The sequence below is a fragment of the Trichoplusia ni genome, chromosome 1 (assembly GCF_003590095.1).
Source record: "Trichoplusia ni isolate ovarian cell line Hi5 chromosome 1, tn1, whole genome shotgun sequence".
Lineage (NCBI taxonomy): Eukaryota > Metazoa > Arthropoda > Insecta > Lepidoptera > Noctuidae > Trichoplusia > Trichoplusia ni.
The window spans coordinates 4,314,180-4,338,431 of record NC_039478.1 but is presented as its reverse complement, the minus strand read 5'-3'; the positions used below and the strand labels follow the sequence as shown (position 1 = coordinate 4,338,431).

The window sequence follows — 24,252 nt, the reverse complement described above, 5'->3', positions numbered from 1 at the left end:
GTAATGTAAACATTTGTACGTGCATGGGTGCAACAATCTAGTTAGATTATTGGTCTAATCTGTAACGATGTACAGGATTAGGGCAATGTTGTGTGTCGATTAAATGAAGTCATTAAAAAAAGGAGGGCAGGGAGACACTTCAGCGCAGTTTAGTGAATTATGGTCGAAGTTAGAGGCAAGAGATGGGATGTGCTTGACAGTGCATTACTTTCACGTTATTATTTTCTGTTCATCGCGAAAGAGTTACCGCGGCTCTGGTACGCAAGGGGCAAAGGAAGGAACATTGATGGGTTTTAGACAATAGTCTGATACTCCTTTCATCGCAACCCAAGCGTTTTATAATAAATGTAATGGCTTCCGTGTTTTATATGGCACGTAAAATTAGGGTAATCGTAAATAATGAAGAGTAATTTTGGTAATCAGTTAAAAAATGAATTTTGTAATCCATCTTCAAATGTTTTTACAAAATCTATTTTAAATGAAGAAGGGTCTTCGATACGGTAGTCAAAAGATGTATTTGTATTCAAAAACACAAAGAGCGTTCATTGAACTGTCGTCGTGATTAATCTTCTGATTCCTATATCGCTGTTTCTGATAACGGATTTTGAGACTAGAGAAACGTTTTAAATAAATTGTTTCTAGTAACTTGATCTTGGCAGTTATAGAAATTCCATATTCGCATAGTCGTAATCAATACAGCTAGAGGTCAGTCACATTAATAAGACACGTGACAATATTTAATAAAAGTATTTCTTTGTATATGAACGTTGAATTAGCTTTCGTCGGAAAAGACAAAAAAGTTGTAAAGGCTTTTTCCCCATTTCTAGCGAATTGCGTAAAATATATTTGATTAATAAATATCATTTTCAACTTAACGACTTGCGATAGTTGATTAATTAGCGATAAAGCGCGAGGTGGGCTCGCGACACAAGATCTCCGTACTAATAGCCTAGAGAAAAACAAATTGGTTGGGTGGCAAATACGTTTAAGGGTAGGCAACACACAAACACATTATTGGGCACCAAAAAAAATATAACGGCTTCTTACCCTCGTCATTTTATAGCGGTATCAGAGATAAATCTGCGTAGCTATCAAGGTTCATGAGATACAGCTAGCTTGACTAGACGCACACATATATGTAACTATAAAAAAGAGTATTAATGACAAAAATATAATAACGATTTCTTTCAATATTTCAGTAGGTAATGGAAGTTGACCAGGATATCCGTTTATTAACATTTCCTGGTAGCCCGTAGATCAGATAGCTGTATACACACACAACCAATCTTCAGTTCACTTCTCCGAAGCGCAGCCTATTGTCAGTCTTAAACAATACCACCGGTTAATATGACCGGGTTTACGGAACAGAGACACATATTAAGACCCAGGACATCGGCAAAGAACGGCCCAGAATATTCTAGGCGAAATGGATTGTTCTGGTCTTGACCCGCACTGGGTCAACCACGAAAAGCGTAACGTGTGGGGTACAAGTAACGCTGTACGCGCTTGACCCAGAGAGACCCAGTACGTCGTTTCAGAGCAGTAATATGGTTAAACATTAAAGGCAACAGCAGATTAAATAACCCCGAAAGTAAAAGCTTTCAACCCTCGTAACTTGGCGTAAGCGTTTTTGATCATAAATTTAAAAAAAAAACTGTATTTGTCTCCACTCTCCCGTATACAGTAGGCATGTCCGAGTTCCCCAGACAGCTGTTTAACCAGCCTTATATTGTATTGAAAGTTATGACAGTACGAACAGTCATTTCCATTTTTTTCTTATTAGTTTCATCTCATGAATCGTCAGTCACGCCATTTTTCCTCACGCAAACAGCGGAACTCTAACGACGATGTCATTTAAGATTATTACATTCACATTCTCATACATTCCTTATTAAATCGATATGGACTAATAATACACGTTCTTGTCTGGTGTCTCTATGATAAAAACAAATGTATCCAACCTGTTTTTTTCGGTGGACTTGACATATTTTCGTAAGGTTGAGAAAGTTAATTCTGCCAAACTATTATCTAAAATCACATTTATTGTCCTATAATTGAGTCATGTCATGCCTTACTAAAATAAATTAGTCTTAATTTAATTATTAAGTAAAAATATTAGTCGCTAAAACAGACCGTAAATACAAATGGATCATAATGTAATATGTGACGACGAATACGAAGAATAAAGAGTCGGGTCATCTTTTTCTTATATTACGGAAACTAATGGGACAAGTCGCAGGAAAGGTTTATTGCACTATTCAACAACATAATTCATTTATACACTTGACTTCATAAACTGCAATACAATGAGAACAATGTAATAGAACCTCATTAATATCACAACAAATTCAGTCCCATGAATTATGTATCCAAGGATCGATTGGAATTTGGTCGGCCGCCAACTTTCCTACGTAAATCATTTTAATTCATAAATACATTGCGATTGCATTAGGTGAATGTAAATTGAATAATAAACACAATGTCGGTCCTATTGCTGTTGTGGATTTAATTGTGAAATGCGTTCCAAGATTAATGTTATTGTGGTAAAAATAATTATTTATTTATTTCGTTGTTAAAACAAAATTTGGTTTTTGTGTAGACATATCCGACCAAAATGAGTGCTATGGTTGAGAAACCTCATGAGAGCAAATGTCCCTTCATCCATCACCCAGGTTTCCTGAAAGAAAGAAACATTTATTTGTAAGAATGTAGTACAATGGGTGGTTTTTATAGTCTGCAGTATCTTACATTTTACCGGATCGGTGTACAAATTTTTGGTGTCGCAGACTAATGGGGCAGGCACCCTCGGTACACCGAGCTCCATCACAGTAGCTTGTAATCATCCCGGAAGACTTCTGCGCTTCTGGAGGGAGTTGGGATGGCTGGACTGATAGGCTTCCATAGCCACCCGACGTACAATGGGCCGACTTGGAGCCTACGTGCGGAAAAGGTCATCAACCAGTTATTATCTTTTCCAGGACAAGAGCATGGTGGTATTCGTGGAAGCAGCAGTTCTGGACGACAGGCTGCTGGCCGAGTACGGAGACTTCACGTCGGTCAAGGAGAGGCTGATGACCTTCAGAGCGGGCACCGATGACCTCACCGATAAGATTGACTTCATCATCTGTCTCGGCGGTGATGGCACGCTGCTGCATGCTAGCTCACTCTTCCAGGTAACATCAAATTGAGATAGCAATGTTATGATAGCGATAGTAGTATAACTATATAAAAAAGATATATTTCTTCTTTTTAAAATGACATTAAGTATAATGAAAATACCAGCCTATCAATGTCCCAATTTGGGACTGTAGGGTGGGAGCCCTGACCACCAATTCACAACGAATAAAGTATATTCTTTTTGGCATTATGGTATGTGAATATATATTGTGTCAAAAAAAACCCAATACTTGTATAAAATAGACTGAGGCCAAATTAATTTTGTTTTATTATTTTGGTCTAACTATGTGCATATATTCCAGCAATCAGTACCTCCTGTGATGGCATTCCACTTGGGATCGCTCGGGTTCCTCACGCCTTTCGAGTTCAATAACTTCCAGGGACAAGTTATGAACGTTCTAGAAGGTAAGATTAGAAAAAAAACCTATGGTTATTTAACAGTCCCAAATTACATGAATCCACTCCATTTCTTCCCACTTTACAAAATATGACAAAAACTGCATATTATTTATTCAGATTCATAAAGTTGCCTGTGAGAATGAAGAATGTTGTATGTCTGTACTTCTGTAGTCCATATATACATCGTAGGTAGGTATATGTATAAATCAGATAAATAACAAGACTGTTTCAAAATCAAAAGTTATATATTAAAATTAAGCTACTAAGAAGCACTTTTTGAAGGTCAAATTACATTAAACAACACCCTATTTCACCCAACAACAAACCCGGCGCAAAAAAACCAAAACGTATTCCTTACCCCACTACATGTTTCATCAACGATTCCAGGGCACGCAGCCTTAACACTAAGATCTCGTCTCCAATGCGTGGTACTCCGTAAAAGTCGTGATGACGCGGACGGCAAGGAGAAGAAGAAACCCACCACCATACTGGTGCTGAACGAGGTGGTGGTGGACCGCGGACCCTCGCCGTACCTCTCCAACATAGACCTGTTCCTGGATGGAAAGCATATTACTTCCGTGCAAGGAGACGGTGAGTGGAGATTCAATAATCATTGATTCCAAATTATACCTGGATGAGACAGCCTATTTTGTCCACCCTTCACCGCTCCCTAAGTACTGCACTGTAGCTGTTGTGAAGAAACGGCCGAACCAATGCACATTGCATCCACTCGCTGCTTCTGTTTTAAGAACGCCCTGATAATCTCCAAGTTTAAGTTGTTCAAAGCGAAACTTTTTTTTTAACCACTTAATTTGTAAATAAAATTCTGAGTTCGTTTCTTCTCACAGCGAGAGCACATAGGAAGCGGTGAAGGGTGGGCGATACGAGGGGCTCTCAATGTAAAATAATATTTGACCTATAGATTTTTAATGGATTTTGATTTTGATTTATCCAGGTCTAATAGTATCAACCCCGACGGGCAGCACGGCGTACGCGGTGGCGGCCGGCGCCAGTATGATCCACCCCTCAGTGCCCGCCATCATGGTGACCCCCATCTGCCCCCACTCCCTCTCCTTCAGGCCCATTGTGGTACCAGCGGGGGTTGAGCTTAAGGTACAGTATACTGATCATTATGTGAACACCCTAGGATCCCGAACTAAGTCAATAGATGTCTTTGGATTCTGGAAGGATGAATAATGAAAAACAATCGTCTAAAAAGATTAATATGTTATAACTTATTATTTTGATTTTTTACATCTTTGCTTAACATTGATCAGCCTTATAGGATCTACTTTTTTTAAACACTTTTTGATAATATTATAATAATTTACTATTGTATTTATAAAGAACACAAATACTCGTAGATCGTAAATCTTTAACACAAGAGTAGCAAAATATATGGCAGTATTGTGTGTAAAGAACACCGTTTTCCCACAGTTTATTTTGTGACAATACATTTATAGGTACTCCTAGATTATAAAAAGAAAAAAAACCTTTAGTTGTTAATGACACGCTTTTATTAGTCTGGAATAGAAAATTTAAGGGAGAATGACGAAAATAAATATTAGCTCATACTAAAATCTATTTCTTACATTCAACTTTTTTTTTATTAATTTTCTTTCCAAAATAAATGCCGAAATAAAAATCCTTCATTACAAAAATGCATACAATTTTCTTCTAAATTCAAAGGCTGAATAAAAGCGTGTCACCCTCAAAATAGTGATGTAACACACACCACAGATAAAATAACGCTAAATTCTAGATCGCACTGTCCCCGGAAGCGCGAAACGCTATGTGGGTATCGTTCGACGGCCGCAACCGGCAGGCGTTGCAACATGGAGATAGGTACAACGTACACAACGTACAACGTAGTACTGCTTGCACTACAGTACGCTACGCACGCCGCTACCCGCGCTAACGGTTGCTGAAAGACTAAACAACTATATTTACAATTATATTAATCAATAAGGTTCTACTCTGGGGCTTTTTATTTCAGATCGCTAGTTGCCATTAAAGCCACGTTTAAAAAAAAAGGTTGTCAATCATCTGTCAAAATTCAAATCGAGAACAGTGGTTGATTTTTTTTTTGTCAAGCACCGAATTTTTCACCAACAAACAATCAAATCACTGGCAACTAACCTAGTCAATAGATTTGTTGTAACTTTCAGAAACCGTTGGTTAGTATTTCGCATGTTGAAGAGGATCTAATATTTAATTTTATGTTGTTAACCTGTGCATTAATTAACTAAGTTTAATTTAGTTGTTATGTGTTGAGAGTACTAGTAGGGATACAAGTTGTAGTACTGTTTTATTGGAAACACGGAATTCGAACTCACACCAAAGAATTTAAAAAATATAATAAGTAATTTAAAGTACAATATGTAAATGATAGAAGAAGACACTTTAGCTAGGTAATGACAAACATACGAGATTCGATACCTATACTACTGATAGGATTTCAAATAGACATAAATTATGAAATATATTCTAATTATACTCAAGGAAAATACAAACATTGAAAACTTTTACAAACACTACAAATCCACAGTGTATCACAATCTTGGTAAAGAATGGTCAAAACTTCCCTATTTGAGAAGAGGCCTGTGCCCAGCAATGGGACAATAATTATAATACCATTATTACATAACCTACATATTCTTATATTTATCACTCCGCTTGAGTGTTGGACTTCTCCTATATGGAGAGGTAATCATTCCCTGAAAATTAGGTACCATATGGGAGTTTGACAAATCCAAAGCTAGGGTACAATAGAGTTTTGCCAGCAGGCTGAGGTCCGGGCTTGTTTCAGATAACGCCCACGCTAGAGGGGCGGAGCGCGGCCAGTGTGTCGTTCGACGGCCGCTCGCAGCGCACGCTCGGCCCCGGCGATAGGTAACCAGTAGACTGCCACACGACACACGATACATCTCCATCATACAGCCCGGTCAACTTGTCAAAGACAGCTGATAAAAAAAAACATCTCCATAGTTTCTTGTCTTGAAATTTAAAATTTTCGAAAACCACAGATTAAAAGTTTTATATCTATTCAGTTGAATCAGTTGTGAGTTATCAAGGGTTCAGGGGTTTCGTCAAGGCGAATCTTCACAGCATTTTCTATGAGTGACGGTTCTCTTGCATTCATATCCATATACAACAACCAATGATATATTTCACGATTGTACCTGGGTTTAGTCACGGCTGTATAATGAAACTCTTGTGCCATTTAAATAATGAAAAGCATAAACACTACAGATAATAGATAGGTATCATTTCCCACCATAAACATTTAATGGGTTGGTTTCGCGGTTTTTTGGTGAAGGTTTAAAACACTAAAGTTTGGTTAGAGTTCATCGTAATGTAGTCTTAATTGTATTGTTATATTTGTATATGCTTTCTGCTTCTGCTTTGCACGTACTTAATCATTATTAACATAGTTGTAATTTGGTTTAACACTTGTATGGTATTCATATTTTTAAGTAATAATGTTTTCTCCCATTTTTCTTTGTCAAATACTTTGTTGTTTTATCAGAACTTTGTTTTTTTTTTGGATATTCATGTTTTTTTTTTCTTAACAAATTCTAAATTTACATTCTTAAAAATGTTCATTTTCCAATTGGGAAAAACTTCCCACAAAATAATATTACGAAGTGGATTTCTTGGAATAATCTAAGATTTGGATTATCACTTAACACTACATTAGCTAATAAGCAATATTCTTATTTCAGTCTTTACGTGACGACGTCAGTGTACCCTGTCCCGTCGATATGCGCGCAGGACCAGATCTCCGACTGGTTCGACTCGCTCGCCGAGTGCCTGCACTGGAACGTTCGCAAGAAACAAAAGCAGATCGACGAGCTGAGCGACCTCACGCACTCCTCCAGCGACCCTCTCGAAGACCTCGACAACAACCACCACGACGAGAGACCAGTCGACACATGACCGAGTGCAGACAGTCCCCCACGATACCGCGGTACTTGTGAACAAACGTGACACTATAGACTTTAATAGGAAATTCTTGCTATGTAAGCGAAATGCCAATGTTTTGTAAAGATTAACCTCCTTAAAGGTTCATATTTGAGTGATATGTAAGATTTTTAGGTTATGTACCGCCTTGATGTCAGGCGTATAAGATGTAAGTGCTCTGAGGACCCGTTTAAATGAGAATGATGGATATTCGTTAGTATGTCCCTACTACCAAGACGTGATCTTAATGTTCGTGTTAAAAGAAACAACGAAAAACAATTCTAAATGATGAGAGATTTGTTAAATTTCGTACGTGAAGGTGTTTCGATGCGCTTGAGATGTTTATTGCCTGTCTGCTAGCTGTATGTGATAATAATTTCGATTTATGTTGTTTTTGACATTCCCTTGGACAATAAAAAGCAACGTGTTATGTCTTTCTCGGGTTTGATCGGACTTCCTAATCTTTTGTTCTGACTTCTTTTTTTCAAATCTACGAAATATTTTCGATGCTAAACATTTTTACGATAAACAATCTCAAACATTACAAAGTTAAGCGATTAACTTAAAAGGTGCTAACCGAAATAACACAGTGCCAATGATATAAAAAGTAAGTAAATAAAAATAGCACATTTTAGATGTAATCCCTTGTCGATAACAATAAGTTTTTTGACTCAAAATGGCTAGTTTTACTACAAAAGCAACGTTACTCAATCTTTTTACAGGTGTTTTAGATTAGAAACTCGTTTGATTTACTTAAAATATTGAAAAAAATATTGTACTAATGTACATTTACGCTATTCTCAAAAATTTTACGTTGTCATTAAAAGTCGTACATTCTAAAAAAGGTTGAGTACCCCTGCCCAAGTATACCACTAGTGTTCAATAGTGAGCACAAAATGTAGATAAATAATAGCTTTTTTTACTGGCTCGTATTGTAAGAGTATTATATGCGGATTGAATATTAAAGTGTACAAAATGAATTGTGCGATTTTATCATTATTATTTAGAATAACATCACAGAATTGAGCTGCTAACAAAATTAATTTTGCCAGAGTTTGATTAAAATGCTAGGTAACCTTAACTGAACTTATGTATGCAATCAGATTTTAGAAATTATGTTGATTTATGCGGTTGGAATGATTTTGTGTTAAATGATTTCAGTTGGTATATTTATACCATAGAATAAATCACTCTTTGTCACAACTATTACTCTAACATGATCATAAGATCAGTGTAATAAATAAAAAATAATGAAATTGACATGAAATCTGTAATTGGTGAGAATTGTCTTGTAAAATGTACACAATTCTGTACATTCGTCTTTAAACTGTATAGTTACTGATTAATTATTCATTCGGTAATGGCAATTTATTATTATGCAAAAATCTTTTGATATTTTGTTATTCCCTGGATGTACTTTTTTATTGGTGTTCCATGAATATAATAGAAAGATAATTATTATGATTATAGGATTACTATAAATTATATGAATGCGAATTTAAACTTGGTTTTATTTAACAACCACTATTATGATGTTTACCTAAGAGTTACTTAGGATATGGTAACTTCCCACATGAAAATAATCTCATCATCGGCCTAGCCTTTTCCCAATTATGTTGGGGTCAGCTTCCAGTCTAACCGGATTCAGCTAAGTACCAGTGTTCTACAAAAAGCGACTGCATATCTGACCTCCTCAACCCAGTTACCTGGGCAACATGATACCCCTTGGTTAGACTGGTTGTCAGACTTTTCAAAGCTTCTGACTACCTGTAACGACAGCTAGTTTATTATTGAATAGAACACATAAGTATCAAGGTCTCATTACCCGGCCCGGATGTCAGTATTACAGCATGCTACTGTATGCCCCAGGTGAGAGATATAACCAATCTACTTCTTTAAGCCAAGGTAGTCCATAACTATTACTCTACCACAAAGACCATATATTATTTAAATCTCTTAATTATAAAATTATTTGGTGAGAAATGTTGAAGCTCCGTAATTATTGAATGCTGCATGCGGCTGTTACCGGTTTTCTCAACCTTGTATTTATATAATCTGTCAGCAACTGACGTTTAACTTGACGTCTATGTATGATATAAAAACATAACCTTAAAATAAGGACCTATATTTTCCTAAATCATTCGAAAGTAAAAATAACAAGACCATAATGTCGAAAATAAGTAATTTAATAAACTTTTTTTCGAAAAGAAGTATTTCTGTGTCAGCTCCTAGAGAAGGCAAGAGAAACTTTAGAAAAATGGTGATCGCGAACAAGAGGGGCTCTCGTTTACATCGTCTAAAACAGGCAACTGAAAACAGAGAGTTGGATATTGACAAGCGAGGTGTGCGTGATGTGGGATACTACATGAACGGCCGCTTCGTGCCTGTACCAGAGATGATACCTGAGTTAATAGTCCCGGACCTAAAAGACTTCAATCTCAAACCCTACGTCTCGTACAAAGCTGCTGATGTTATACAAAGTGAATTTACCGCTCAGCAGCTGTTTGACGCTGTGTACAGTAAGAAAATCGTCACGGATTACAAAGAGGGCAAATTAGATGAAGAAGGAAACCCACTAGAGCCATCGGAGGAAGAGAAATTGAATGCAGAGGAGGCTGTCAACAGGGCTAAACGAACTGGCTCTGATATATTCTAATGTGTTAGTTTCTGCTGTAGTTTAGTTGTATATAGATAAGATTATTAAATAAATGTTAATTGTGAATCAGCGGAGTCTTCTTTCATATTTATATCAAAAATTCAACTTTTCAACAACTCAAAAATTTTACTCACCAATCGCTCTGTGTTCGTTTCTTTTACTAAGAATTTCGATCCCATTGTTCCATGTTAATAACTGTTTATAGACTTTTATAGTAAATTGGTTATTACACAAATATGAATTGACAATTGTTGCAGTGCTAACTGTTTTTAACTGTTTTTTACGTTTTATTATAGTGTGACAATGGTTTCAAAAAAAGCAAACATAATTTGTAATAAACAGCAGATTAAATATATTATCTAAAATCTATAACCATACTTTACAATGCAACATATATTATGTTTGAATTTATCCATAAAATTAAACAAGAATAATTAAGCAGTGAAGTTGAGAGTTGTTGTTTTTTACTGCATCTAATTAATACATTAATATAGTTCATTATTGTGATTATTTAAAAAAAGTGCAACGAATCAAAGATAGGATGACACATTTACAACTCAAACTGGATACTTGGCTAAACACCTATTAACTTAAATACAACACGGATTAAAAATAATGTTTAACAGAAGTTTCTTACTTGTGAATTAATCTAGCTGTTACACGCGAAGGTCCGCGTCGTTATAAATTAGTTAGTACTAGCTATTGCCCGCGGGTCCGCCCCCTACAAATCGAAAATGGTACCACGGAAACATAAAGTCTGGATAAAAACTATCCTGTGTTAGTTCTAGTTATAAACTATCTGTGCACTAAGTTTCGTCTAAATTCGTTCAATGGTACTTGCGTGAAAGAGGAACAAACATCTATACATACAAACTTTCACTATATAATATAACGTTTATAACATTAGAAGTAGGGTTTTTTTTCAGATGGTGTTTGAGTTTTAGTTAGCACGCCACTTCTCCCGTTTATTAACAGATATAATCTGTACTCTCTTGCTCTACTCTTAATAATTTGACTGCACGGATAGCCGAGTGGTTGAGGTCACCACACCAAACCCACGGTGCGCGACGAGTCGCGGGTTCGCTCTCCGCGTAGGACAAGCACGTTTTAAAAAAAAAAAAGAATCATAAAGTGATGTTAAATATCCTAAAACTTCCTCAATAAACCCCCTTCCCTCCTCCTCCAAAAGTATCCAAAATGTGTATCGAATATTTTTTGGAAAACTGTCAGACGGACAAGACAGACTATTTTGTCAAGCCCTATTTGAACCTGAAGATTATTACTAACTTTCCACAGAGTTAGTAACTTCTAGTATCTCAGCCCGAGGGTGCCAAACATAAAGGTAGGTTTTTTCGATCGTCGCGCGTCGGTCGGAGATAGAAAGGTAGATAGATGATTGATTTGTTAGAAATGTATGAAGAAAACTGCAATTGAGCTGGCGATCGCCGCTTAGACATCAATCTAGTCCAACGAAATCTATTAATTAACTACCTATTATATAAAACAGTAACATCTTCTTATCTGTCCACCTATAGATATAGGCGGAGTGAAAGTTCACAGATAATGGAAAGTGATTTCAATGTTTTGTTTTCCGAATGTCTAGTCTAGATACACGTTTATCACCTTACACATGGAGCTAATTAACTATTTATCAGTAGTAAAGTAAACAAATGTTACTATGTTTTAGCCGGACACCCGTCTGTTTACCTATGTATTTAGATTAATAACATAAGTAATGAATGCATAACAAATCTGTAGAAACGTCTATAGTCGAGCGATAAGAATAAAAAGATTAGCATAACTTTAGATAAGAATAGAATTTAGTATTAGAAATTTATCGTTTGCTGAGATGCGTTTATTTATAAATTGGTTTATTAACTAACCAATGCATAAAGTGCAGTAAGTACTGTAAGTAGCCATTTGTATGCGAATCTAAATATAATAAGCAAGACAGATTTAACTTTCGATTCCTGCAAATGAATTCAGAGGATTTGAGCAATAAGTCTCATGATTGTTAATAAAATATAAATTCGAAATTACTTCGTACCTAGATATTTACTTGTACAGTTTTATGAGAGTAATACACTAAGAAAGGTGTTAGGTAATCTTAATCCATACCTAAAATTTATTTCGCTTAAAGTGTTATAAAATTGATAAGAAATATCACAACATCAATGAGTGCTTTCGTATCGGGGGTAGATATAGTATTTTTTATAACCAAATGACTGGTTCGTGAACAAGTAAAGTTAAATAAATGAAGCACCGTCTCTCGTGGCACTAGTGACCCTTACTTTATCTGAATAATTGTACATCTCGACAGTTAATAAGTCGAACAACATTTTATCATTTAAACGATAGATATCATTTCGCGCGGTTGTGGAGCGCCTGCGCATTACGTACCGGTTTGACAAATAAGCGACTGTATAGCTATAATGGGTGGTAACTATTCAGCTATGGACCCGATGGAGGTTCCCGTGCCTGATATCGCGATATTATTCGAACGCGACGGTTATTTGAAGCCATATGAACGAGAAATCCGTCGCAGGTGAGCCCTAATAGTCCCTTTTATCATTTACGTTAAAGTTTAAGTGAGTTTAACAACAATATCAGTGAGTTTCAGTGATATTTAGCGTTCATTTTAGGTTAAGTGAGCTGTGTTTACGAATTGACGTCCGTGAAGCGGTATAGCGCTTTTTTCAATACCGCGTCTAAATACGTGTTAAATAAAACCTCTTTTGTAATAATACCTACCTAACTTAAGTGGGAATTAATATTGAGACCACACAGACAGAGTTTATCTGCTAAGAATAAATTAAAATTTTCCGTAACGACATTTATTATGTCTGTCAAGTTTATTTACCCGTTCAGCGCTTCAGTCGCTGTATTTCTATGACATTCCCAATGTCAAATGTAAGGTCAATTGCTATCAGAAATTGCATTCTGTAGCGGTACAGAAGTTTCGTTATATTTATATAAGTATTATTAGATGTTACAATTCTATGTTAAAATAACATTCACTATGAACTAATCTACTGCCGATAGTTACAACATAAGTAATGATTATCTTAACTACTATTCAATCGCACTTTATCAAGGGACCTGGGAATAGTACACAAGTGAATCAAAACATTATTATACCTAAAGTAAATAAGTAGTAAGGTCTTAGATAATGTAATACCTAGACTTAGATACCTACTAACCTACTGCGCATATATCGACACGTTAATTAACTTGTCGTTTCTGCCGACTAGCGATCAGTAATAAACAGTTTCGTTTATCTAAGTAGGTACATACGTAAAAGTGAATTTATAAGGCTGAATATGACAACACTAGTTTTAGATTTTTAAGTAAATCTAGTTCGAAATTGAAAATAGAGTAAATTAATAAGTTCCAAATTAGTATCTTATCCAGCACTAAAAAGTAACTAAGTGGATAGTTACCGTGTTACATTGGTAGTAAAGTTTGAGAGAACTCGACTTTTTACGATCTTTAAACTTAGATAAATCTTTGTAGACTTCTTCTACCATCCACAGCATAAAGTAAGTTGATGAAACCTGGTTTAAACCACCTAAAAATCGTCCCTCTTCTCTTTTACTGTAGACAAAACAAAACCGCGGTTCATAATTCAACAATCCCGGCAACTTTATTTTTACCATTATCATAATCAGTCGTCAAGAACCTACTGCTGGCCACTGGGATATAAGCCTTCCTTAGTTTATGCCATTCTCCTATGTAATTGTATCAAGGTATAATTAGAGTTACGCTTACTCTACCTACAACTAATTCTAATATCTTCTTTATGTGTCTACGATCCTCTCTGACCAAAGTCAGCGTAAACACTCATCATTCTGATATTCAAGTTCTGTTCTAAAAAACTTTCCTCCTCATTCCAGATATGGCTGCTACAAAGACCTGTGGGACAGGATAGAATCATGGGAGGGTGGTGTAGATGGGTTCACTAAGGGCTACAAATACTTTGGGCCACAGTACAACTCGGATGGTTCAGTGACGTGGAGAGAATGGGCGCCAGGAGCACACAGTCTACATCTACAAGGAGAATTCAGTAAGAAGACTATTAATTAAACCTCCTTAGTAAAAATAAAAAAAATCTTCTAAGATTTCAGTACACGAGAGGCTAAAAGAATCTTTGTCTAACGTATTTTGCCTTTTTAAACTTTTTTTTTACATTCAAAATGAAAACATCCTGATTCTTTGTAGGTTTTCTTGCATGTGATTATCTACATTTCTGTGATTCCCCCACGACAAAAGGTTCAATCTCCTTACTCGGGAATCATTTCAATAAACCCATCTACTCAGCCTACGTAGGTTTCCCCGGAGTCCACTTAGTTGCGCTATAAAGAGCGGTTTCCGTCTTAGGCATCAAGACTACAAAATGTCCTGCTAAGGTTACCTGTCCATTGGAAATCTCTCTAATCTCCTTCCAAATCTTACTTACAGATGGCTGGAATTCAAAGAGCCATCCATTCAAAAAACTAGAATACGGCAAGTGGGAGCTCACAATACCTGCAAATGCGGACGGATCATGTCCATTAAAACACGACAGTCGCGTCCAGCTCATAGTCAACGACCACTTGTACAGATTGTCGCCTTGGGCCAGTTATGTCAAACCATTCGAGGGATTCACTTATCAACAGTTTATTTATAAACCTGATCATGTAAGTTTGCCTAAACCCTATATTTTCTAGCCTAAAAATCATACAAAATTGTGTCATCCTGTAAAAATTATAATATATCCCATAGTTTTCATGCAAGTCCTAGTCATTAAATGAATGAGGGTCTACCACCGTCTTAAAGCAATAATAATATAGTTACCCACAATTATTTTAGTAGGCCCCCGAAATCCTGTGCCTTATGTACGGTGTACTGCCCCATCCTGTCGGACACGTACCTCAAAAACGGACTACCATTTGAACACCCACTATTCCTATCAATTTCTTTTCACTATTATAAAACACACCTATATTTTGGGTTGTCCTAACACAACTACGTTTTGGCTAAACCTCTTGAATAGGACCTTCTTTTAAAGTCCTTTTTCTTTTTTAGCCATATCAGTTCAAGCATCAGAAAGTAGCGAAACCAAAGTCTCCCCGCATTTATGAGTGCCACGTCGGGATAGCGACGCCTGAAGGAAAAGTCGGCACATATAACGAGTTCAGGGAGAATGTTCTGCCTAGGATCAAAAATCAAGGTAAGTTTTGTAACCCCAAATATTTTTCTCCTTTTTTTTACCCACCTATTCTAAATAGGATATATATGATTTTTGTTTTACAACCTGCCTTAGGGTTACTTAATCTAAAGAGATAATACATGTTTCTTGATCCTTAATTTTGTATCTTAATTTTTTTGTTTTTTCAGGTTACAATTCCATTCAGCTTATGGCTATTATGGAGCACGCCTATTATGCATCTTTTGGATACCAAGTTACAAGTTTCTTCGCTGCCAGCAGGTAAGTTATCACATTGATTACACTCTCTGCAGAATTAAATAAGCATTTGAATACATCAAAACAAGTTATGAAATTAAGTTTTTTTTACTATTATCGTGCCACCTAGAAATAACTTCAAATATTTTGCTCCATTCACCATGGCACCTGATAAGTTAAGATGTCGATGCAAAAGCGCTACAGACAGCAGAAGAACCTCTTATAAATATTTTTTTTATTACAACATCAAACCAAAAAACCAATCACACTCATCATACTTACATATATCTTCAGTTCTGCTTATTTAAATTTCAAAACAATTCTAATGACCAAATCTCTCAATAACCATCATATGTCCTCCAGTCGTTACGGCACTCCGTGTGAACTGAAGCAGCTGATCGACCGCGCTCACGAGCTTGGTCTATACGTGTTGCTAGATGTGGTCCACTCTCACGCCTCCAAGAACACTCTGGACGGACTCAACGAGTTCGACGGAACCAACTCCTGCTACTTCCACGACGGAGCCAGGGGGACACATGCGCTTTGGGACAGCAGACTGTTTAATTATTCAGAGTAAGTGAAATCTTTGTACATTAGGAATTATTCTGATATTTAATTATGGTATGCGCAGCCTTTAGTTGTACCAGAGCTAAATATAGACTTCCTCTGATATAGGGAAGGTTTGAGCATTGATCATCTTACTTCATTTTACCTCACCACAGTTACCAATTAGTCTACCTTGTTAAGTTTTGTATCCATACATAATTGACCCTCGTCTCCCTTGATCTAAACACTCTTGTGTAATTTTCCAGGACTGAAGTATTGAGATTCCTACTATCAAATCTGAGATGGTATCAAGAGGAATACCAGTTTGATGGATTCAGGTATGTACTTTCTAATTCTTTGCATAAACTACAAGGAAAGGCAGAAATTCTTCTAATTTTGACACTAAGAATCAGCTACCATTTTTTTGGTTGTGGAATCCATTGGAGTCATTTGCTTTGGGAAGCCAGTTGCCAACAGCTGGTCTAAGTTGGTACCCATTCAGATGTACTGCTTCGCCGGTAACCAACAGAAGTAACGTTGAACTGACTAAGTAAAATAAACAACCCTTTCGGACAATCCAACTGATAGAATCAGATACTGACTAATAAAACACTACTTAAAGGCAATGTTTACCAAAATTTTTCCGTCGCAGGTTTGACGGCGTGACGTCAATGCTGTACCACAGCCGCGGCATCGGCGAGGGCTTCTCGGGGAGCTACGACGAGTACTACGGACTGAACGTCGACACAGAAGCGTTGGTCTACCTCATGCTGGCTAATGAGATGGTGCATAAGATCGATAGCAGAGCCATCACTATTGCTGAGGTAGGTGTACACGAAGCCTACTCCCTACTAATATTATAAACGCGAAATTTGGTATCCATTTCACGCAAAACCCACTGAACTCATTTAGACGAAACTTTGTACACAGATAGTTTATTACCAGGTTTAACACATAGTTTGTACATATGTTCCCGTGGGATCATTTTAGATTTTTAGAGAATCAATTAATCTGACACCTGAAATGTTAAGGTATTGATATCATGGCGTGTTTGTTTGTAAATTTTCGTCACAAATGGTTTTTTAAATGCACCAGAGCATCTCTCTAGATGCTTGTGTTATGAAACAGCAGAAAAAGTCAGAAAACGTCCGTCCCTATATGCCACTATACATATTTTCATTTCAAATCACAAAAGACATCTTTACTCACATGCGTAACCGGATCAAAATGTACCCCTTACCAGGACGTATCAGGCATGCCAGCGTCCTGCCGGCCGGTGAACGAGGGTGGCACCGGCTTCGACTACCGCCTGGGCATGGCCATCCCGGACATGTGGATCAAGCTGCTGAAGGAGGAGAAGGACGAGGACTGGAAGATGGGCCACATCGTGCACACGCTCACCAACCGACGCTGGATGGAGGGGACTGTTGCCTACGCTGAGAGCCACGACCAGGTACCACTACTGAGTACTTGACGATTTTTGTTCATAATGACTTTGCTTCTTTTATGTGGATATGACAAAAGAGGTTTGATTTAGTTTGATACTTAAATGATATAACGATGTACACACGTGTTTTTGTTGGGATCGTCGCCCGACTATTTTCGGAGCCAAACATCGTTAACTGACGTAGACAGCAAATTTTGTTTTGCCATATAAATTATTTATTCCGATTCTCAGACTTACCTCATATGCACAAAAAATCATAAGAATCGTTTCAATGGAGTTCAATTTCGTACACCGTGTGACACGAAAATTTTACATAATAGAAGATTTATTCACCCATATTTTATTTTATCCCTAGGCGTTAGTAGGCGACAAGACCATAGCGTTCTGGCTGATGGACGCGGCGATGTACACGCACATGTCGACGCTGAGCGAGCCCAGCGCAGTGGTCGAGCGCGGCCTCGCCCTGCACTGCATGATACGGCTGGTCACACACGCACTCGCCGGGGAGGCCTACCTCAACTTTATCGGTGAGACTTACTTATTTATTGAGTGTAACAATCACGTTTTTACACGGTATCTTAAATCTATGCCCCACAAAACCATTTACACGGTTTGCTTGTGGTTTGTACGTGAACTATTTACGAGCCAAAACTCAAAACAAGCAGCTGTGGATGTTGGCAACGATTTTGCTTTATCATAAGGAAAATTAAATAATTAAAGACTATTAAAAATTTATATCAATATTAATTTGACTAAATTGCTATTCTGCTCTCTTCCTCACTCCTAATTTTTTGCTTGCCCAACATCGTCCATATTGATCTGTTACTGTTATTTTTTTGTACCATCTCTGTAACAAATGGAATGCAATAAATGATTGAGTATTGAGTAAATCCCTATTAATATTATCCCGTAGGCAACGAGTTCGGTCACCCCGAGTGGCTGGACTTCCCCCGCGCCGGCAACAACTCCTCGTACCACTACGCGCGCCGCCAGTGGAACCTCGTCGACGACCAGCTGCTCAAGTACAAGTTCCTCAACCAGTTCGATAAGGATATGAACGACTTGGAGGAGAAGTATGGATGGTTGAGCTCCGCACCGGTAAGTACCTACAGACAGGGTCTAAAAGATCTTAAAGCGCGCAAAGCAATGAAGAATGTTAGGCATGCACAGACACTATAGCAAAAAATAAGATATGTTTACTTAACTTCGATTTTAAAACTGCCTAAATTATGGTGTGTGTGTGTGTGTGTGACCATTGCATCTCAACCTTGGAGAAAATAATAAGCAAGAAATGGGATGTCATGATAAGTTTGACCGCCATACCTACTACCTACGCTATATCAAGATCGGCTGAGCCGTTTTCATAGCGTTTGAAAGTGAGGTTCACCCCACCCCAAATTAAAAACATTATCAGCACTTAAATATTACCCTCACTCTATGACTTCCGATGTAATATCCTAATTTACGTTGTAAACTAGTCGCAACCCTAATCTTTAGTCTACTAAATCTCGTAGTCACTATTGTATTTCCTTTCCCCCAGGGCTACGTGTCTTGCAAGCACGAGGGCGACAAGCTGATCGCGTTCGAGCGCGCGGGCTTGCTGTTCGTGTTCAACTTCCATCCCTACCAGAGCTTCACGGAGTACAGGGTCGGAGTCAACGAGCCTGGTAATTACAAGGTAAGGGTTTTCTTTATCTTGTTTTATTTACGGTGCTTTTTACCCCGATGCTTTATACAAACATATTTTTTGAAAATTAACGCTTACATATAATTACTGGCCTAACCGCAATCTTATGTCCATTATTATAATGCGATAAAACATTCTAGCCTCGTCCGTTAAAGGTGAGGCAAGAATGCTATTATAGAAGCCCAAAGGTAAGGGTTATAAATCAGAATATTCCACTAAGTTCGGCACTGGGACCAAATTAGCCTACTGATAGTTTGGGGTATCAGTTAATGCAGCGGGATTGTCCGAAAAGGTTTTCGTGGCCCCAGTACATAAAGGGCAAAGGAGGAACATGGACACTCTCAACTCAAATCGGAAGGAATCATTTGAAGATTGCGCATCCGAACAAAAAGTTTATCTGTTAATACTGTCAATCAATACTTAATTTAGTGTAAGTTGTTTTGTGCTGGAGCGTGAAATGGTAACGAACATACCAACTAACTTGTTTTTAAAATGATAGTTGACCCGTGTCCACCTCTGTGGATTGTATGATGTGTAGATACGACACTTGTGGATAACATGGCTTTCTTTTAGTACAAGAATTTGCAAATTCAGGTTCAGTAATTCCTGTTTTTACCCCTAAAACTCATTGTTGCTATAGTATGTGGTTATTGTAAGTTTATTTTATGAGATGTCTAAGAGAAATCAAGACGCACGTTCTAGTGGATACAATTTCTATATAACTTTAACGATGCTTCAATTCTGCGCACAATACATTAAACTTTCACCAAACGAAAACCTATCCTAAATATTTACATCGAAACATGTGTGGTATTAATAATAATGTAATTATTAAGCAAAGCTTTATTTTTGAATTCGCAGGCAGTCCTGTGTTCAGATAGCAAGAAATACGGCGGCTTTGGCCGCATTGAGCCAGACGGCGAGTTCCACAGCACGCAGGGCGTACCCTGGGGCAACAGAAACGACTCAGTCCAGGTAATAAAAACACGGACTTATTTAAAACATTTATTTCACAACTATTAACATATATAAAACATCAATATGATTGCAGTAGATATAGCACTTGTATAGACACCGACTTTACGACAAAGACTAGTAGAATATGTGGAATAAATATGTACAGACACGTCCAAAAAGATGTGAATTTCGAAAATTGTTACTCCAAAATGTTACAAGGATTATTTTTTTTATAAAATTGTTCAGTTTCAGTAAACACTTACACTTAGTCAGTATAATATACATTGTATTAAAACTTTTCACTACGAGTATACATCTTTTTAGACGACTGTTTATCAAGTAGACATCAATAACATCAAGACTGTCAAGAATTATATTAAACACGGATCGATAAAACTATTACTGACAAAGTTGTATACATTATTTTATTTCTATGCGCTGATTAGGTATTGTATTCTCTTTTGCAGTTGTATATCCCATGCCGCACAGCGATTGTCTACGCGAGAGTTAATTAAACAACATCAATAATAAAATATATTAGCTACTAAGTACATCAATTTATAGACAATAAGTATGTTTAAAATTCTTTAAATATTGTTTAATCAGTATGAAATGCATGTTATATAAATGCCTATTTTTGGAAAGATTTTATTTGGGAAGGTTAAGATTGAGCTATTGTGATAGTACAAATTCTATATTTTAAAAATTTGTTAAAACAATAAATGATCTGTTACGAATTTGTTTTTTGTTTAAATTGGGACGCCTATCAGCAAGTTGTTCTTAGGCGTGCAAGAGAGAGGTTTTAGATAAGTAAGTGTGACTTTGTATCCCGATTCCTCGGCGAAGCGCAACCTATCTGAGTCGATGACAGTCATGCACCTTGCGCCTCTCACCGCCAAGGGATGCTCTTTGTGAGTTTGGTCGGCTGCGTGACCAATACACATGTACTGCTCTATTGGCACGTTTCTGAACATCTGGCTCCGCGGATATGCGATTCTGTCTGTAGGATGTAGGGAACCATAGCAGCATGGACTTATCACGAACTTGGCTTTGGCTTTCAGACACTTGTCCAGAACAAGGTCACTGGCTATACCACAAGCATGTAAACCAATCCCAATGTCGAACTTTCCGTCGAAGAAGTCGAGGTTGCATTGATAGAAAAATACGTTTTTCAAGTTCAGTTGATAGGCCCTTGCCCTGGCTCGGTCTAGAGACTGTTCTTTGTTCTCCAACATCAGTATTGTGCACTGTGGCAACAGATATGCCAGCAATATTCCAAGATGGCCACTTCCACAGCAAAAGTCTATTATTGTGTCTCGTATTTTAGCAATATTAAGTACTGTGCCTGCTAAGTTTTCCAGCTGCTGAGTTTTTCGCGTTACCCTATCACTGGGTAGATGCCCGGCGGTGGGGTTTGCGCCATCAGGGATCGATGCCCAATTAAATGCAGGTTCCAACTCATTTTCAGTCATGGGCAGCTCCATACCCTCAGTTATAGCACTCAGAGCCTTTTCTATATCATCTTCTTTTGTAAACAACCTCTTCCTTGGATTATTTCGTTTTGGGTCACTCTTGTAGAGACTTACATCATCAGGAGTTGGTACTATAACATCAGCAAATGTCAAAGATTTTACATGCTGTTTGCTCAGCAAGTTAAGACATACATTTACTTCTGGTACAGTTTTAACGGTTCTGAACCATTTTGCTGTGAATGGCAAGTATGTTTCAAACATGAAGTCACCAAATGCCTGGTGGATTAAATAATATGAGGGTAGCAACACCACGTCAGCCAATGTGAAGAATGGGCCTTCAGCAAACTGATGAATAATCTGTAGATTTTTAAGTTCGATTTTTCGACTCTTTTCCTTCTTATTGTTTGATTTCCATTGCCTTTGTTTAGGTACTCTTGACGATGTGCTTGGAGCATCTATAGGCTCTGAGAGCTCCTCATCATCATCAAGTAACAGTCTGGCTGGCATACTACCCGAGCCAGATGCCACAGCTCCTTCAATACCTTCGTAAGATACACTGGCACCTTCATTAACCGCGCTAGATGAACATGCGCCTTCATTCCCCTGACTAGATGTACTGGCTTCTTCATATACTTGAATGGCACTTGCACCTTCAGTATCACTTACTTTATTAGCATGGCCATTGCTGGTCCCTGGCTTTTCTTCCACTTTAGTGGCAGCATGTCCATTCTGATCACTCCTGCCAGGTTTAGCTTCATGTATTTCTGCAGTAGTAATATTATCAGATTTTTCATCTGCTGCATTTGATTTGCCAGCATGAACTTCTGCTTTGGTAGTGGTACTTGTGCTTTGATTGTCATTGCTGGATCCACTTGCATGTATTTGTGCTTTAGTCGTATTACTTTCAGTTTCATCAACTGGGCTTGATAAGCTTGCATGAATTTCTACCTGGATAGTACTAGTTCCATGCACAAGGTTTTTATGAAAGTCTGCTCTAGGTATAGTTATTGGTAGTTCATCAATAGGGCTTGCATCATTAGAGTAATCAGCATCTTGTGATGTTTCCTCATCATCCTCGTCAGACAGCTGTGCAGCTCTCAACATCTCCTCCCTCTTCATCTCTCGAGCTATTTTATACATGTTATGAATGCGAACAGGTTTCTTCAAGTGATTCTCATATCGCACCAAATTAATTGGTATCTCTTTAACATGTACAGTAGATAGTATTTCGTTGACTGCACTTAAGAGATCAATCTCACAGAACTTCGTCCATATGGAAACTTCGTTTGGAGCTTGAAGGCAACTGTGACGAAAGCCCAGTATGCCATGCTCATGCTCCTGCACAGCCCGCTCAGAATGTTTAAACAGGCATATGTGCCTAGCCACGGCACACAGCCCGGTGACAATAACATCTGCGCACATAGCCGCAGGATACGTACAAGCTGCCACTTGCCATGGAACATCTTCCTTATATGAAAATATAAGGTTATTATCATAAATAGACAAGGCCGGTGTTCTTTTCTCAACCGGTCTATTTAATGGCACAAACTTTACATGCAATAGTTGTGGAGTACAAAACTTGTATATGCAGTAAGTAATCAATGTTTCCAATGGGACTTTAACTTCATGTGTATTTTTGTAGTCCTCGTGGGATGAATATGATTCTAAAAATACAATGTTGATAGGTTTCTTTTTGAAATTTATTCCCACCATATTGAAGCCTCTGTGCCTTTAAAGGCTCTGTTAAAATAGCTTAGAATTCCTGCTTCAGTTCACTTAAGTCTTTTTGTATTAATTTTGTTTTAATTTTCTAGTTTTTTTATCTTATTTTATCACACACCTTACGCAGACTCTTTGAAATACAATAATATTTCGTTTATTTTTTTTAGCACGACCCTGACCTTACATTTGAGCGTAATCATTCAGTCTAACATATTAGTATATTATTTTTTCAGTATTTAATACTGTAATATTAAAGTAAGTATGCTCAAAGCTGAGACAAATTTAAATTAAATCATAATCAGGCTCACAGTGTTCACTCACTACACTCAGTATCACAAATTGTCAGACCCGGGCAGATCCGAGTGTTGCCTACACAAGCACAAAATGTACCACGTGGGAAAATTAAAATGCATCCTCCAAAAGCAGAAAGGACTTAAATACCTTGAAAAAATATTTTTCACTTTATTATATAGATTAAAATACTGTTTCCAAATAATGAGACGGTAACAATCGTTAAGGTTTTATAAGGCACATTAAAAATAAAAGATTTTTGAGAAAATCAGCAGTTCCTTAAATATTTAAATCTTTTTATAAAGGTTATCATAACAAAAATATTAAATGTTACTAGAGAAGTCTTTCAGTTCGAATCTACTTCTTAATTTTATTTTCAAAAATCAAGGAATGACGTATTATATACCTGACGACTTACCGTTGATTGTGGTAATTGTCGCAACAATAACAACATTGGTCCTGTGGAGATGGCAAGCATTTCTAGTGCGGATC

The 24,252-nt window shown here is 37.3% G+C and overlaps 4 protein-coding genes across 14 annotated transcripts in view; 3 read left to right on the top strand and 1 right to left on the bottom strand.

Annotated features, from left to right (window-relative positions):
* The window catches only part of LOC113508905 (NAD kinase-like), a 63,919-nt gene extending 54,877 nt beyond the window's left edge, over nucleotides 1–9,042 (top strand). For 9 of the 11 annotated variants that reach the window (XM_026892114.1, XM_026892131.1, XM_026892123.1 and 6 more), the window contains 6 exons: nucleotides 2,979–3,173; nucleotides 3,480–3,582; nucleotides 3,964–4,167; nucleotides 4,532–4,689; nucleotides 5,339–5,421; nucleotides 7,302–9,042. In XM_026892114.1, the coding sequence (XP_026747915.1) occupies nucleotides 2,979–3,173; nucleotides 3,480–3,582; nucleotides 3,964–4,167; nucleotides 4,532–4,689; nucleotides 5,339–5,421; nucleotides 7,302–7,515 (957 nt within the window). In that variant the 3' untranslated portion in view covers nucleotides 7,516–9,042. Of the gene's footprint in view, nucleotides 1–2,978; nucleotides 3,174–3,479; nucleotides 3,583–3,963; nucleotides 4,168–4,531; nucleotides 4,690–5,338; nucleotides 5,422–6,385; nucleotides 6,469–7,301 lie in introns of all 11 variants that reach the window. The other 2 variants (XM_026892088.1, XM_026892104.1) reach the window with 2 other exon arrangements.
* Nucleotides 9,043–9,604: 562 nt separating this feature from the next.
* Nucleotides 9,605–10,265, top strand: LOC113508896 (39S ribosomal protein L41, mitochondrial). Its single transcript, XM_026892067.1, has one exon. The coding sequence runs from the start codon at nucleotides 9,707–9,709 to the stop codon at nucleotides 10,193–10,195; it is 489 nt and encodes a 162-aa protein (XP_026747868.1). The 5' UTR covers nucleotides 9,605–9,706; the 3' UTR covers nucleotides 10,196–10,265.
* A 2,132-nt stretch (nucleotides 10,266–12,397) lies between these two features.
* LOC113508887 (1,4-alpha-glucan-branching enzyme) lies at nucleotides 12,398–21,012 on the top strand. The gene is made up of 14 exons (XM_026892054.1): nucleotides 12,398–12,740; nucleotides 14,089–14,258; nucleotides 14,654–14,871; nucleotides 15,260–15,404; nucleotides 15,572–15,662; nucleotides 16,002–16,211; nucleotides 16,451–16,522; nucleotides 16,837–17,008; nucleotides 17,428–17,637; nucleotides 17,987–18,158; nucleotides 18,545–18,729; nucleotides 19,172–19,309; nucleotides 20,180–20,293; nucleotides 20,743–21,012. Exons 1-14 carry the CDS (start codon nucleotides 12,628–12,630, stop codon nucleotides 20,788–20,790), a joined length of 2,058 nt encoding a protein of 685 aa, XP_026747855.1. The 5' UTR covers nucleotides 12,398–12,627; the 3' UTR covers nucleotides 20,791–21,012.
* On the bottom strand, nucleotides 21,005–24,006 carry LOC113508878 (glutathione S-transferase C-terminal domain-containing protein homolog). The gene has a single exon (XM_026892044.1). It carries the CDS (start codon nucleotides 23,458–23,460, stop codon nucleotides 21,025–21,027), a length of 2,436 nt encoding a protein of 811 aa, XP_026747845.1. The 5' UTR covers nucleotides 23,461–24,006; the 3' UTR covers nucleotides 21,005–21,024.
* Nucleotides 24,007–24,252: the final 246 nt, after the last annotated feature.

Bases quoted from the DNA above. Each gene is read 5' to 3' on its own strand.
- LOC113508878 (XM_026892044.1), bottom strand. From the start codon at position 23,460: ATGGTGGGAATAAATTTCAAAAAGAAACCTATCAACATTGTATTTTTA.
- LOC113508887 (XM_026892054.1), top strand. From the start codon at position 12,628: ATGGGTGGTAACTATTCAGCTATGGACCCGATGGAGGTTCCCGTGCCT. The intron at 16,212-16,450 runs GTAAGTGAAATC...GTAATTTTCCAG, and splicing joins AGACTGTTTAATTATTCAGA to GACTGAAGTATTGAGATTCC. The intron at 16,523-16,836 runs GTATGTACTTTC...TTTCCGTCGCAG, and splicing joins TACCAGTTTGATGGATTCAG to GTTTGACGGCGTGACGTCAA.
- LOC113508896 (XM_026892067.1), top strand. From the start codon at position 9,707: ATGTCGAAAATAAGTAATTTAATAAACTTTTTTTCGAAAAGAAGTATT.